Source organism: Mobula birostris, chromosome 2, assembly GCF_030028105.1.
Source record: "Mobula birostris isolate sMobBir1 chromosome 2, sMobBir1.hap1, whole genome shotgun sequence".
NCBI classification, from domain to species: Eukaryota; Metazoa; Chordata; class Chondrichthyes; order Myliobatiformes; family Myliobatidae; genus Mobula; species Mobula birostris.
The window spans coordinates 218,696,989-218,713,478 of NC_092371.1; the positions used below are offsets into that span (position 1 = coordinate 218,696,989).

At 38.0% G+C, this 16,490-nt stretch overlaps 1 protein-coding gene across 7 annotated transcripts in view; it reads right to left on the reverse strand.

The window, feature by feature from the left end:
- Positions 1-1,028: 1,028 nt before the first annotated feature.
- The window catches only part of LOC140194079 (intersectin-2-like), a 229,096-nt gene continuing 213,634 nt past the window's right edge, over positions 1,029-16,490 (reverse strand). For all 7 annotated transcript variants that reach the window (XM_072251489.1, XM_072251493.1, XM_072251490.1 and 4 more), the window contains 4 exons: positions 16,106-16,188; positions 14,051-14,134; positions 11,766-11,939; positions 1,029-5,247 (listed from right to left, as the gene is read on the reverse strand). In XM_072251489.1, coding sequence (XP_072107590.1) covers positions 5,090-5,247; positions 11,766-11,939; positions 14,051-14,134; positions 16,106-16,188 — 499 coding nt within the window. In that variant the 3' untranslated portion in view covers positions 1,029-5,089. The remainder of the gene's footprint in view (positions 5,248-11,765; positions 11,940-14,050; positions 14,135-16,105; positions 16,189-16,490) is intronic.

Sequence of the window (16,490 nt, forward strand, 5' to 3'; positions counted from 1 at the left end):
TTGTATTCTCACTTTCATAAATGAGGCTGAGTTATCTTCGGGAGATTTGCAGAAATATAAGGAAGAATGGTGTGGAGACAATTTACATATACATTTCAGTCTGGGGCATAAAGTAGGAATTTTATTTTAAAGTATGCAGGAATTGGCTAAGAAATTTATTCTATTTTTCATTAAGACTATGCATTTTCCACTATACTGTACAAATCTCCAAATATTTTAAAATTACTTGACAGCCTCTTGTTATTTACTATGTGCTATTTTAATACTGTTGTAAGACTACTTTTTAGTATTTCACACAATTCGAGTTTCATTTTCTGAAATAAAGACATTGCCGCAAGTGCCACTTGTCATTTAATAGAAATCAAAAGTAAAAGGATTGTTAAACTGACATCCTCTTTCTAAAGCAAACTATTTGGCAAGAAGTAAATATAGCAATACAAAAACCACAAACAATCAAACAACAAAATACAAACTGTGCCAGATGGAAAATAAGTCCAGCACCAGTCTATTGGCTCAGGGTGTCTGACCCTCCACGGGAGGAGCTGCACGTTCAATGGCCACAAGCAGGAACAACCTCCCGTGACGCCCAGTGTTGTATCTTGGTGGAATACAACAGAAGTATTGTTGTATTCAAGAAGTATTGTTACCCATTTTAAGTGCTGAAGGTGATATTGTGGAAGTGTAAATGAACACTCAGAGAAACAATTTTATTGTCATAGGCACATGCTCAGGTATTCACAGATGCAGTGAAAAACTTATTTGCAGCAGCATTACAGGTACCTAGCATCATATAAGAGAGACGTTACCAATTCTCACTGAGGTCAGACAAAACACTGGAATTTTTAATCTATCTCTGCATAAATGAAGCAAATATTCTCTATCTGAAAAATATAATTCCCTCTCTATGTGTGCTTATACCAACCTTGATCATTTTCAAATCCTGGAATTGGTTTCATACCAATTTTGTCACTTAAGTAATAACATTTTTATCTGTATTATTTCCAAAAAGCAAAATGCAGACCAGTTAATAATTTAAAGGTATCAATTTTATTGACATTTTAAGGAATTATTAAACTGCAAACTATACAAAGAAATTCAATCTACAAAATATCAAGCAACTGATACCACAGTAGTGCAAAGAGATACTCTACAGCAGACTGCATAGGAAAAGCAGTGGCATAAAATCACAGTAGAATTTAAAAAAAAGTTTTACATGATTTAACAAAGCAAAAAAAAAAACAATTTACACGCCAAGGACTTTAAATATTAAACTGTAACTTCCAGTTTCAATCCCCTTTAAACTGTTAGTTTTCAACAATGGTAACAGTTTGGCAGTGGTTTGACTGAATTATCAAAGAGGTTTAATACCACACAGTGTGTTTTTCAGAACCCTTATAACAATTGCTCCATTAGATAGGAAAAATATTTGGCAAAATAGATATTCCCTGTTCCCTCATTTATAATATACATTTTTGCACTTGAGAAAATTAATTTATGCTGCAGAACTTGCAGCTGTTTTGAGTTTTTTTTTATACATTCTAGCTTAAAGGTCAGTGATCAAAACAATGACAGATGCCATATGTGGCACATTCTGACAGTCAATGCCAATATCCTAGCAGCTGGGTCAACCGTACAATATTTGCTCTCAAGAAGTCTGGAGTCAAGAACATCAGCAGTATGTCATAGCATTTACAGAGTCCTTCAGTAACATTTTTATTTGAAAGTACTTTTTTTTCTTTTAATCCTAACTGAATATCATCTGCTAAAATGGCAAGAAATGTCTAATCACTGCCACACACAGGACAATTTTCAAACACTGCAGCAATCATATTACTGCAGAGGTGTCGGTAAGACTACCTCATGAATCTCAACCAATTGATGATCAGAGTCATTATTGCCAGTGGCCAGTCACTATTCTTAGATGACGGTGATAGTGGACAAGGAATGAAGTGAAAAGGACATAGCTTAAAAAGGAATGTTCCTCAATGTTGAGCTTGTAACGTTTTATGACTACAATCGATCCAAAAAACAATAATATGTCTGTGGGTAGGTAAGTAGTAGTTGTTCAACATCACTTCTCAGTGAAAAGGCAGAGAGTAAAGAGAAAGGCCAAGACATTAAAAGAAGCAAGTTTATACTTCTAATCACTCTTTGCTGGAATATAATTAATACCTGACCCAGCTCATAATGTCTTTCTTACACTTTGTCCTGCACAGCTATTCTTCACTTGGATGAGTTAATGTGATTTTTTTTTGAACCAGACTGCTCTTCAAAAATACCTTCAAGAATGGTAAATTAATTATGCCTCGGTAATCACACATGTGTAAGATTTCCATAGAAGTTCCCAAACTCCACCTGTAACCTCTCCAGGAAAACAAGCAGAACAGCTGTTTACCCTAATGTTTCTTCTAATCTTACATAAATTATCAAAAAGCGACAAATCTTCATGGACATTTAGGTGCACATCTGAGTTTGGATTTACAAGAAATATATTCAGTTAGTACACAATATCTTAGATTTTGCTCATGATCCATTTAAATATTTAATAACACGCATGGTTTGTGACCAATCCTACCTGCCTCTTTAATTCACCTAAATGAAAGCATTCAATTTCAACAGGAAATTAAATAGTAATACTGAAGTATCACTAGAGCTTTTAGTGGTTTAGATACCCATTTTATGGATTTTTTAAAATCATGGATCTCAAAAATATGGAAGATAAATATTTCTTTCACTTTATATATCTGCATTGAAGTCTGCTTCTATAAAGCAAATGAGGTGATACTTTTACTTCTATTGAAACACACTTCTGTCATTCCATGACTCCCTTTGAGGCAAAACAACCAAAAAACTAATCCCATAACTTTACATATATGAACAGTCAGTATTGTGGTTTTCATATGAAACTATTTGTGTCTTGCATGGTAAAATGGGAAATCCACATTACTAGAACAGAAAAGTCGCATGTATTGCTACCTGTGGCAATCATGCATGCTAAGATTTGAATTATTGTATCCTTTATTGCACACACAAACTACCATATAGAACACTTGCACTAAATCTGGCTAAACAATCTTCCAAAGCTCACAAAACAACAACAGGAGATTTTAAATAGTGTTCTTAAGGGCCTAAGCTGGAAAATGTAACTTTCTATTATTATACAGGTATTCTGATATAACTGAACACCACATTCACAGTACAGTGATACTAGCCTGCATTATCAAAATACAATACCAGCACCATTATAAAGTTAATAGCTTTTTAAATAAAAAAATAAAATTCAAATAGGAAATAAAAAATTGTATCAATAAGTTCAAGATATGTTTATAATGTTGGAATGAAGGTTACATGAATGATTTGAAAAACCACTGCACCTCTACAGGAACATAGGTTTATTTTACCACTGCTTATCTCTCATGAGTAGAAAACTTAAGAACAAAATCAGTTGAATTTAATGATCTTTGAGACTCCATAACATCAATTTAAAAAAAGGAGATACAGGAAATAATAAATTTTGGTGTATAAGCACAGTCTATGATCAAAAGAACTCTCTCTCTGCATTAATTTCAGAAAATGGAATTGGTCAATCAGCAAATGAGAGAGAGGTGGAAATTAATAGGTCTAACTATCCAAACTATAAATCTGTTCTTCCAAATCATTTTCAAATGTGCCAGACAATTTCAATATTTTTTTTACTTTGATATAACCATTTATTGTTGTTTTATCTTTAGCACATAAAAATAATTTGCTGAAGATCTGATGAACTGTGATTTCTCAAGTAAAAATACAAGGACAATGGATGAAATATGGTTTCAGCCTCCCACCTGTTCTCTTTAATCATTCTCTCAATTTATCTATACAGGTTTTCTGGTAATTAGTTGAATGATGGCTTATATATATGAAATAAACATCTTAATGACTTGATCAAGAATGTATTTGTGCAGATATAAACAAATTATTAAGCTGGCATCTGAGAAACCAATCATCAAATTTGGTCTGATTTAATACTTTATAAGGTCTTAAATTTCAAAGTTACACCACTGAATGCAAAAATATTTTCATTACTATATAAAATCCACTGAATTGAACAAAATATTGGTATAGTTCCTATGTCCTTCCAGGTATGACAAAATATTTTAATTAATGAATGACTACAAAAAATATTTTTTTCAGAAGCCTGTTCACTTACAAGCTACCTGAACTAAGGCAAAGAGGAAAGCTGTATTATGTACTACTAATTATAATCAAAACTAGTGCCAAGATAGACCTTTTCATGCACTGCATTTTTCATGTATTGGACAAACGCCTTTATACCATGTGACAAAAAGTTTCACAAAACGTTACTGATCCTGTTCACTAGCTAAGGCCTTCTCACGGATTTTAGCTCTTATAAAGAGTTTGCATCTCCAGCAAATATCCTGCATGCACCTTTCTAAAACTTGGTAAACGTTATCAGTTTTTCTTTTCACCAGTGATTCACTTGAAAATAAAGCTGAATAAATTTGGGCTTAAGCCTAGAATTCCATTCCATTCAAAATTGTTTTGAGAAATAAACTTTAACAGTTACAAAAGGAAAATACAAGACAATTCAAAATATGCATGCTTTGGAAAGTACAATAGAATAAGTGAATGGCTTTTGAATTACTTGAATTCTCGATATTCATTACTTTCAAACAAAAGTTAAAAGTAAAGTCATTCTGCAGCTTGCCATGAGCAGTTCCAAGCAGGAAATAGGGTTGTCCTCAACAAGAGGGGAGGTAACCTGATTGGCTCATTGCCCAAACTGATGAAATCTGCATTACATTTCCTTAGTGATTTCTTGTGAACAGTTTTAGTGACAAGGAAACCAGACTCAGAATGGCAAAAAAAATCTCAGCAAAAACTCATTATTTCAATCACAATGACAAGGCTGGAACCTAATTGGCTATCAGCATGACTGAGTATCACAGTGTATTTTGGTTGAGGTTTCATTTGTTAGGCTTTCTTGGGAACTCTAGAAAAAACTGTTTCCAATTTTGCCATCCATTGACCAATGACACAATCTTACTCATTGAGCATTCAAAATTCACGAAATTTTGAAGCTTAAGCTTCAAAGTAATGTCTTCTGTTCATATAATTGAAGATCAAGACGCACCCATACCTCCCCTGTTGGCACTTCATGCAAAAGAAGGCGTTTTGTAGTTGGTCCTTTGCCTTCTTGCTCCTTTTTGATTGTTGCCACAGGGACCTCTGTCCGACCTAGGAAATCTGGCCAAAATAGATAAACCAGCATTGATGTTGAGAATTCATTTAATTCTATTGCTTCACACACTCCACCCTCAACACCCCTGATATTGTAAATTGTTGATTTCCATTATAGTATCGGTTTTGCTGATTCCAGCAGAAGTTTATTACAAGTTGGTAGACAGCTATATTTAACTCATACCTACCATAAATGCTGCCTGGGCAGGGCAAAAGGCATTATCAAGGATGCATCTCACCGTAACCATGGACTTTTTACTCTCCTCCCAACCAGTAGGCGCTACAGGAGCCTCCGCTCCCACACCAGCAGGCACAGGAGGAGCTTCTTTCCTGAGGCTGTGGCCCTGCTGAACCTCGCATCACAGCGCTATTAATATTGCACCCATATTGTACTCTCAGTACTTTTATATTTGTGTGCTGTAGCACTTACTTTTTATTAGCAGTTATTTTGTAAATAACACTATTCTTTGCATTTCTGGTTAGACGCTAACTGCATTTCATTGGCTTTGTATCTGTACTCGGCACAATGACAATAAAGTTGAATCTAATCTAATCTAAAATCTTTCAGCAGATGTCACTGGATAATGAAGAACAAAAATCCTCACTGCTTTCCTAACAATAACCAAGAGGCACTAAGGCCAACTACACCACACTAGCTACCATCATAGCTCACTTGAGAACCAGAATAAAACATACATTGTGTGGTTAAATTCTACAATCTATTTCGAGAACTATCAGGGAGTTCTAATTTTGTTTTATAACTTATTAAGAATGCTTCCTGATGTCCATACATACCGTAAAATGCATGTCACTGAAGTACAGTAACAGGCTTAAAGTAAAACAAATAGTTTCAGAAGACACATTATACCTTGTTAAAACTTGTTAATTCATTGAAATGACACCCAAGAATCAGAATCGGGTTTAATATCACTGGCATATGTCATGAAATATATTGCTCTGTAGCAGCAGTACATTGCAATACAAAATAAACTATAAGTTACAATAACATAAATTTTAAAAAATAATTAAATAACTAATATAAAGAGAGAGCAGGAAAAAGAAAAAAAGTGAGATAGTGTACATTGGTTCATTGTCCATTCAGAAATCTCATGGCAGTGGGGAAGGAGCTGTTCCTAAACTGTTGAGTTGTGTCTTCAGGCCCCTGCATCTCCTCCTTGACAGTAGCAATGAGAAGAGGGAATGTCCTGGGTGATGGAGTCCTTAATGACAGATGCCACCTTTTTGAAGATGTTCTTGATGCTGGGAAGGCTAGTGCCCATGATGGAGCTGGCTGAATTTGCAACTTCCTGCAGCTTTTTTCCGATCTTGTGCAGAGGCCTCTTCATATCAGGCCATGATGCATCCAGTCAGTATGCTCTCCACAGTAGAAGTTTGTGAGCGTCTACGATGACATACCAAGTCTCCTAAAACTCCTAGTGAAATACAGCCACAGTCATACCTTCTTTGTAATTGTTTCAACATGTTAGGCCCGGGATAGGTCTTCAGAGATGTTGACACCCAGGAAGATGAAACTGCTCACCCTTTCCATTGCTCTTCCCTCAATGAAGACTGGTGTATCTTCCCTTAACTTCCCCTTCCTGAAGTCCACAATTAATTCCTTGGTCTTACGACATTGAGTGCAAAGTTGTTGCTGCGGCACCACTCAACCAGTTGATCTATCCCACTTCTGTATGCCTCCTTTTCACCATCATAAATTCTCCTAACAACAGTTGTGTCGTCAGCAAATTTACAGATTGTGTTTGAGCTATGCCTAGCCACACAGCCATGGATGTACAGAAAGAGCTGTGGGCTAAGCACTCATCCTTGAGGTGCGCCAGCGTTGACTGTCAGTGAGGTGGAGGTGTTACTTCTAGGAAGTCAAGGATCCAGTTGCAGAGGGAGGTATGGAGGCCCGGGTTTTGGAGCTTGTTGATTAGAACTGAGGATACGATTGCATTGATCATGAGATGTAGTCAATAAACAGCAGCTTGATGTAAACTATTATCCAGGTGATACAAGACGGAGAACCAGAGAGACTGCATCTGCTATAGACCTATTGAGGCCATTGGCAAATTGCAATGGGTGCATCTCCTTGCTTAGTCAGGATTGAAACAAATGGAAACCTCTGACTGCAACAGAGAGAGATTGAAGATATCTTTGAAAACTCCCGCCAGATGGTTGGCACAGGTTTTCGGTGCCCTGCCAAGTACACCATCTGCACTTGATGCCTTGAGTTCACCACCATGAAAGATGTTCCGATATTGGCTTCCAGACAGACATCACAAGGTCATCAGATGCTGTTGGGATCTGCACAGGTGTGGTTTTACTCTCCCTTTCAAAGCAGGCACTAAAGGAGTTTAGCTTATCTGGGAGTGAAGCCTTTCATGATGCCAGGTTTCACCTTGTAGGAAGTAATGGCCTGCCAACCCTACCAGAGCTGACATGCCTCCGATTCCTTCTTTTATCATCAATTTAATAGCACTTTTGCCCTTAAAATACCCTTTCATAGGTTGTGCCTGGACTTCTTGTTTAGTTCTGGATCACCAGTCTTGAATATCACACGTCTAGCCCTCAGCATACTACGAATCTCCTGGTTCACCCATAGCTTTCGGTTTGGGTATATCCAGTATGCTCTCAGAGGCACACACTCATCCACACAGGTCTTAATGTAGTCAGTGACAATTATGACATATTCATTCAGATCAGAAGATAAATCCCTGAACATTCTCCAGTCCACTGAACCAAAGCAGTTCTGTAGGCACGTCTCCACCTTCCTGGACCATACCTTCTTGGTCCTCACCACTGGTGGTCTTTATTCTCTGCCTATATGCCAGCAGAAGTACAGCCAGGTGACTGGACTTTCTAAAATGCAGGCATGGGATAGCATGCTAAGTGTTCTTTTTGGTGGCATGACAATGGTCAAGTGTGTTGGTTCCTCTGATTCCACAGATGATAGGTTCTCCATAGACTTCTACAAGCTGGCCTAGTTGAAAACCCACAGAATAATAGGGAAGGCATCAGGGTACGCTGTTTCGTGACTCTGATCATGGTGCTCAGCTCCTTCAGTGCCTGCCTGACGTTGGCCTGAGGTGGAATGTACACACCTACCAGGATGATTGCGATAAACTCCTTTGTCAGATAAAATAACTTGTGTAGCCAAGTTTCCATCAAACTCAATGTATAAGTTTGCTGATGACACAACAATTGTAGGCCGTATCTCGGGTATTGAAGAGTTTGAGTACAGAGAGTAAATTAAGAACCTGGTGGCATGGTGCGAAGACAATAACCTATCTCTCAACGTCAGCAAGACGAAGGAATTGGTTGTTGACTTCTGAAGGAGTAGCGGATGCACGACCCAATTTAGAACGCTGGTGCACAAGTGGAACAGGTCAAAAGCTTTAAGTTCCTCGGGGTCAATATTACAAATGACCTGACTTGGTCCAACCAAGCAGAGTTCACTGCCAAGAAGGCCCACCAGCACCTTTACTTCCTGAGAAAAACTAAAGAAATTTGGCCTGTCCCCTAAAACCCTCACTAATTTTTGTAGACGCACCGTAGAAAGCATTCTTCTAGGGTACATCACAACCTGGTATGGAAGTTGTCCTGTCCAAGACCGAAAGAAGCTGCAGAAGATTGTGAACACGGCGCAGCACATCACACAAACCAATCTTCCGTCCGTGGATTCACTTTACACCGCACGCTGTCCGAGCAGTGCTGCCAGGATAATCAAGGACATGACCCACCCAGCCAACACAGTTTTCGTTCCTCTTCCCTCTGGGAGAAGGTTCAGGAGCTTGAAGACTCGTATGGCCAGATCTGGGAACAGCTTCTTTCCAACTGTGATAAGACTGCTGAACGGATCCTGACCCGGGTCTGGGCTGTACCCCCCAAATATCCGGACCGCTTCTCGGTTTTTTTGCACTACCTTACTTTCCATTTTTCTATTTTCTATTTATGATATATAATTAAAATTTTTAATATTTACTAATTTCAACTATTTTCAATATTTTTAATATTTAATATTTGTAATTCAGGGAGTGTGAAGCGCAGAATCAAATATCGCTGTGATGATTGTATGTTCTAGTACCAATTGTTTGGCGACAATAAAGTATAAATAGACGACTCTTGATTGCGGGATGTTCCAGGTTGGGTGAACAGGACTGAGATAGAACTGTCATGTAAATGATGATGAAGTAGTTAATCATGAAGCATGCTTCCCCTCCTCTATCTTTAAAAGACTGAACTATCCAGTCTTTGTGGAGAATCATGAAACCATCAGGCTGCAGCACTGTGTGTGAAATAGCTGGAGTAAGCCATGGTTCCATGAAGCAAAGTACATAGCAGTTCCTGATGTCCCTCTGGTACTGCAATCTTGCTCTGAGGTCTTCAATTTTATTTTCCAGAGACTGTACATTCACCAGCTGGGTAGTCAGGAGTGGCAGTCTAAGGCCTCTGCCTTTAATCATACCTGAAACTTAGTACACCTCCATTTTCTTAAAGGGGAACTGCATTCATCACCTGAGTCTGACATCCAGGGTCTGTCGATATTGAGGATCAATAGATTTTTTAAACATCTTAAAATCATGTTGCTTAATGCAGTTCCCATGGCTATGACTCTGGATTTCAGCTGTAGTAGTCCTAAAGGTGAATATTTGATGATTCCTATCTGAATTGCACGCAGAGTTTCTACTTATTGGCGCCATCCTCAACACCAATAAGTGCTGTAAGTCCAAGGTGACTATAAAAATAATGAACTATATTTAAATGCTTTGTTCATCCAAAGAATTTGAATAATGCCTATAATTAAATGGGAGGTTAACTTCCAACTTCGATAAAGTCAATGGAAGAAGAAAAACTAGAACATGTTTGTAAATAATTTAACTGTTGGGTTGATGGTTTTTCACATCACTGGTTTGAAACGATCCCACTGGTTTGAAACGATAACATTCTCTTTCTATACACAAGAGATTCCTCAGTTGTTGGTAATCCAGAGTCACATATACAAAATTCTGGAGTGTCTTGGCCTGAATTGTTGACTCTTTATTCCTTTCCATAGATACTGCCTCTCACGTACAGGGTAAATAGTAAGGCACTGAGGAGTGTAGTAGAACAGAGGGACCTGGGAATACAGATACAAAATTCCCTAAAAGTGACGTCACAGGTAGATAGGGTCATAAGCAGAGCTTTTGGTACATTGGCCTTTATTAATCAAAGTATTGAGTATAAGAGCTGGAATGTTATGATGAGGTTGTATAAGGCATTGGTGAGGCCGAATCTGGAGTATTGTGTTCAGTTTTGGTCACCAAATTACAGGAAGGATATAAATAAGGTTGAAAGAGTGCAGAGAAGGTTTACAAGGATGTTGCCGGGACTTGAGAAACTCAATTACAGAGAAAGGTTGAATAGGTTAGGACTTTATTCCCTGGTGCATAGAAGAATGAGGGGAGATTTGATAGAGGTATATAAAATTATGATGGGTATAGATAGAGTGAATGCAAGCAGGCTTTTTCCACTGAGACAAGGGGAAGAAAAAAAACCAGAGGACATGGGTTAAGGGTGAGGGGGGAAAAGTTTAAAGGGAACATTGGGGGGCTTCTTCACACAGAGAGTGGTGGGAGTATGGAATGAGCTGCCAGACGAGGTGGTAAATGCGGGTTCTTTTTTAACATTTAAGAATAAATTGGACAGATACATGGATGGGAGGTGTATGGTGGGATATGGTCCGTGTGCAGGTCAGTGGGACTAGGAAGAAAATGGTTCAGCACAGCCAAGAAGGGCCAAAAGGCCTGTTTCTGTGCTGTGGTTTTTCTATGGTTTCTATGTTGAGTTGTTGAGTTCCTCCAGCATTTTTTCTCTTTTTCTTCTCTCTCTCTCTCTCTCTCTCTCTCACTCTCACTCACTCGATGCTGTGCAGTCTGCTCAATACATCTGGCATACAATGTATGTCTCAGTTAATCATTTAAAAAATATTGATCCATTACTGCTACCTTTAAGAAATTGACAGTTACTAATCTTATCTGGAAATGCATACAATTTAAATCATGTTAATCAGCACAAATATCATTAAAACACATTTTATTATATTTGTTTATATGTTATTATAATAAATTTTACAATATACTATTAAACTCTGTTGTCTGTAAATAACTGACAAAAACTCAAAACCTAGTTGTTGGCTTTAAGTGGTGGAAATATGAATGTATTGGGATTGGAAATAAAAACCAAATTAAGTTCCACAGGAAAGATTACATATTGTTTTTTTTTTGAGAATTGGGCAATTCCAATTCAAAAATGTGTGCAAGGTTATATCACTATTGCATTTTAAGAGGAATTCTTAAGAATATCCATTCTTTTAATGTTTCTATAAAATACTTCAATTTTTTTCAGAATAATTGCTATGTCCTCATTAAAATTTGTGTTTATTGAGACTTGTTAGAAACTATTTAATATTTGTAATTTATTGTATGGACGCTGGTCTTTCTTTCTTGCTGAAAAAAATAGATAGTCATTACAAGAACTCTTACCATCGGGTGAAAATTGATCTCTTTCAAAGAGTGTGATACACAATACATCCTGGTAAAGGTCCTTGATAAAAAACTGGCAGTTAAAGTTCCACTTTGGGTTCAAAGTGTCTGACAGAGTTCTAGTCGTGTAACATTGGGATCCCATGGTGACTTCACAGTAAGGGTTGCTCTTTCCTGGTAATGACAGGGACAAACAAAATTTTTAAGTAATCTGTTGTATAAAATATTCACCTTTTATTCATCTTTTCCAAGCTAATCTTTCCAAGTGGCCCCTTAATAAGTTTCTATATTGAGTATTTAGAAACATAGAAAGCCTACAGCACAATACAGGCCCTCCGGCCCACAAAGCTGGGCCGCACGTGTCCTTACCTTAGAATTTACCTAGGGTTACCCGTAGCCCTCTATTTTTCTAAGCTCCGTATACCTATCGAGGTCTCTTAAACAATCCTATCATATCCAACTCCACCACGGTCGCCAGCAGTCCATTCCACCCTCTGTGTAAATAACTTACCCCTGACATCTCCTCTGTACCTACTTCCAAGCATCTTAAACCTGTGCCCTCTCATGTTAGACATTTCAGCCTGGTGCCTCTGGCTATCCACACAATCAATGCCTCTCATCATCTTATACACCTCTAACAGGTCACCCTTCACCTTACGTCGCTCCAAGGAGAAAAGGCCGAGTTCACTCAACCTATTCTCATAACGCATGCCCTCCAAACCAGGTAACATCCTTGTAAATCTCCTCTGCACCCTTTCTATGGTTTCCACATCCTTCCTGTAGTGAGGCAACCAGAACTGACCAGAAACTTGTGTATGATCTTGCCCTGTTCAATTTATTCAGAAAGCTGATTAGGCGAAACATGTAGCCTGCTGCTTGGGATGATGAATGATTTATCAGAGGTTAAGAAAGTATATTAGCAATACTTGGATGAATTTTCGTTAAGCATCTTTTCAAACTCTTAAAATATTACTTTTCCCCTGAGCCACAATATAATAGCATTTTTAGTAATTCTGTTGTCTTTTTCATCATTGTTTTCTGGCATATTTGAGAACTTACACTTGTATCACTTGTATACAGAACTACTTAGCTGATGCTTCACAATTCCAGTTTATATGTCTTGAAAAACACATTACACGTTTCTATTGGACTTCACCGCTACCTTGAAATTCAATATGTTCACGAAAGCAATTACCAAGATTCTTCCAGTTTTTGTAGGTGTTGGAACTAATTGCAAGAGATAACTAAATAAATAATATTGAGAACATGAGTTGTAAAATCCTTGCAAGTGAATTCCTAGGTTGATGAATCAGTTCAGTGTAGAGGTGAGTGAATTTGACTATATTGCTTCAGGAGCTTGATGGTTGAGGGGTAATAACTGTTCCTGAACCTAGGGTCTTCACTGCTTCTTTCTCACAGTAACCATTAAAATAATCACTGTGTCTGTAAGTGCAAAATGGTTATCATTTGTGACCTATATGGACAAAGTTCCTTCTACCCTTGATTTTCTCTTTTCCAGTGGAATTGTACCTGGTTTGGGTGATGACATGCTTAGGTTTTAAGGGTGGCACAGTGGTGAAAGTAGAACTGCTGCCCCACAGTACCAGGATCAAGGACTAATCCTAAACTTCAAGTGCCGTCTTTGTGGAACTTACCCCTCTCCCTGTGACTATGTGCGTTTCCTTTTGGTGCCCCAGGTTCCCCCATGTTCCAAAGACACGTGGCTAGGCAGGTTAAAGTGGTTACTATAAATTGCCCTTGTGTAGGTGAGTAGGACAGTCTAGAGTCTGGGAGGGTGAAAGGAAGTTGATGGGAATGTGGGACAACAGGACACAAAGAAAATCATTGGAACAATGGAAATACTCTGACAGCCAGAGCAGACCTGATCCATGTTGTCAGGAAATCAGGACATTACATTTTAAGTTAATGTGCCCGGTTGTAACTCAGCTATAAAAGCTCTCCACTGACTTAAGTTAGACAGAATTGAAACCAAGAGCAAATTTCCTACAGTATGCATTGTTAACGTTTCAAATTATAATCTATCAAACCAAATAATTGAAATTGTAATCAATGCCAGTGTGTTTTTCATATTTATATGTTCATTATGTTAATCATTTGTAGCAGAAATGAACCACATACTGGAACAGAGATTATAATGCAATAAAACTAAAACTGAAACACAAAACTTCTTAAATTCAAATGAATGTTATTATTTATTAGCAGAAAGCAGTTTAAAACACTATCTGGGCTGAGCTGAAATATTTTTCAGTTTTCAGGTCATTTACCATTTGCTCGGCAGGGTTTCAGTTCAGTCGCCTCAATAATGCTCACCAAAAGCCGTCCAATTCCACTCGTCTTCTGTGAACGTGCTACAAGACAAAAAAAAGCCAAGGTCTGTAGAAGGAGCTTTCACGAGTGTTGGTCTTGTAGGCATAGCCGGGAAAGTAGAATAAAGATGAATATCCATCTGCAGTTTAATTCACTAGTGAAGATTACAAAGTATTGGAATGTCCTATGCTTCACAACATGGAACTTAATCTCATCCGTACAGCAAGCAGACGTCCAAATTAATACCACAAGCTCCCCCACTGAGGAGGAGGCAACTCTGCCCCACTTGCCCACCCTCACTTAATCCAGAAGTGGAAGGCCAAACTTGCTCACCCTTTGCAGGTGATGGGGTGATGAGGTGACAGGATGACAGCAGCCACAGGGCCTCAGGAAGTGGAGGCAAAGGGCCCTGATCCAGGAACACCCTGACAGAATTTACACAGATGGCAGAGCCAGGGTAGACTTTTACCACTTGTAAAAGCTGTCTACCATTTTTGACAGTTTTAAAAATGTCAAATCAGATATTTAAAAACTATTAAAATGAAATAAATGATCAATTTTTAAAAAAATTGTGGTCAGTTAAAGATAGAAATAAATAAAACATCTGAAATACACCTTATGGAAATGTTTGATGATGAAATTCAATTAAAAAAAATTACAAAAAAAAATAACTTTGCTAAATTACTTTACTTCTGCTTTGCACTCAGAGAGTGAGGCTGGAATTTGCAATGAAATCAGTGGGATTGTCAATTCTACACCAGTCTGACCTGGAGTAGGAATGGAAATAGAATGTTTCCACCATTACAGTGAGAGATCCCATTAAGAACAGGATCAGCTGCTGGGCTCCCTGTCCATTAGCAGAGCATGGTGACACATACAGAGCCATTTGTTACTCAATAAGTCTTTGACTTCCTCCCAGTCTTGCCACTTGAAGAAGTTCTCTGACGACTCTGCAGTGGTTGGATGTATCAGAGGTGGGTAGGTGCTGGAGTACAGGGGACCTGGTGGACAAGTTTGTGGAGTGGTGTGGGAGGAATCACCTGCTCCTGAACGTGGCCAAAACCAGACAGATGGTGATTGATTTTGAGAGGAAGAGGGCTGTGATGAGTACTATATACATCCTGAGAGGTTGTGGTGGTGGAGGAGTACAACTACTTGGGTATTCACCTCGACAACAGACTTGACTGAAAAACCAACACCAAGGCTGTTTCCAAGAAGGGGATGAGCAGACTCTATTTTCTAAGAAAGTTAAGATCCTTCAATGTGTGCAGCAGGATGTTGGAGATCTTTTACCAGTCTGTTGTAGTGAGTGCAGTTTTCTTTGCTGCTTTATGTTGGGGGAGTAGCATCGGTGCTGGTGATGCAAAAAGACTAATAAACTCATCAAAAAGGCTGGATCTGTCCTTGGCTACAACCTTAGTGGTGGAGAGGAAGTCACTAAACAAACTGTTATCCATTATAGACAATCTGGCACATCCTCTCCATGACCTACTGAATTAGCAGTGCAGCACCTTTTCGAACAAACTCATTCAGCTGTGCTGTCACAAGGATCATCAGAGAAAATCTTTCCTACCAAATGCAATAAGCATTCACAACAGTTCATCTCTGTGCAACAGGAGAACACACATCATAGTACAATAGCCTCTGCTTTATTACTTAGTACATTATTATTGCACATTGATACATTATTTTTGTATATATTATTATGTATGTTATTATTAGTTAAGTCTGCCCACTGCTAAGTTGTTTTTTTAAAATTGTGGCTACTGTAACTAAAGAGGTTCCCACTCGGGATCAACAAAGTATTATTATTATTTAACATCCAATGAAGCCGAGATTCCAGTGATAACAGCTGACTCCAGCCCACTAGGATTTGTCCCATTGATTTTATGGCACAATAATTCTGGATGGTAATGTAAGATTAATTCTTGATTGAGGAGTAAATAATGACAGAAAGATTTAAACAGGGATGTGGACTATATGATGTAAATGTAAATTCTTGTTATTTATACCTTGATAAGCTTTTTCACGTTTTCCTTTCTCTGTTTCTATAAACTGTTCTGAAGCTGCTTTAATCTTTTGAACCCAGGCAGTCCTGCAAAGGAGAGAAAGAGTGACAACTCATCAAAAGTCTGGTCGACAAGATTACTCATGCATTCAAAATAATTAGATTTCTGACAAACTCAGGAATACAAAAATGTCAGTAAGTCCCAAAAGACACTACTTTCACATTTTTGCAAAGATCTAAAAGCATTTCATAGGTCGATGAATTTTAAAGTGTAAATGGTTTTGGGTATATTACCAAATGTGCACTGGTTTGCCTAAAGATTTAAAGTTGAAAGTAAATTTATTATCAAATGACATACATGTTACAATATACAAACTTAGATTCATTTT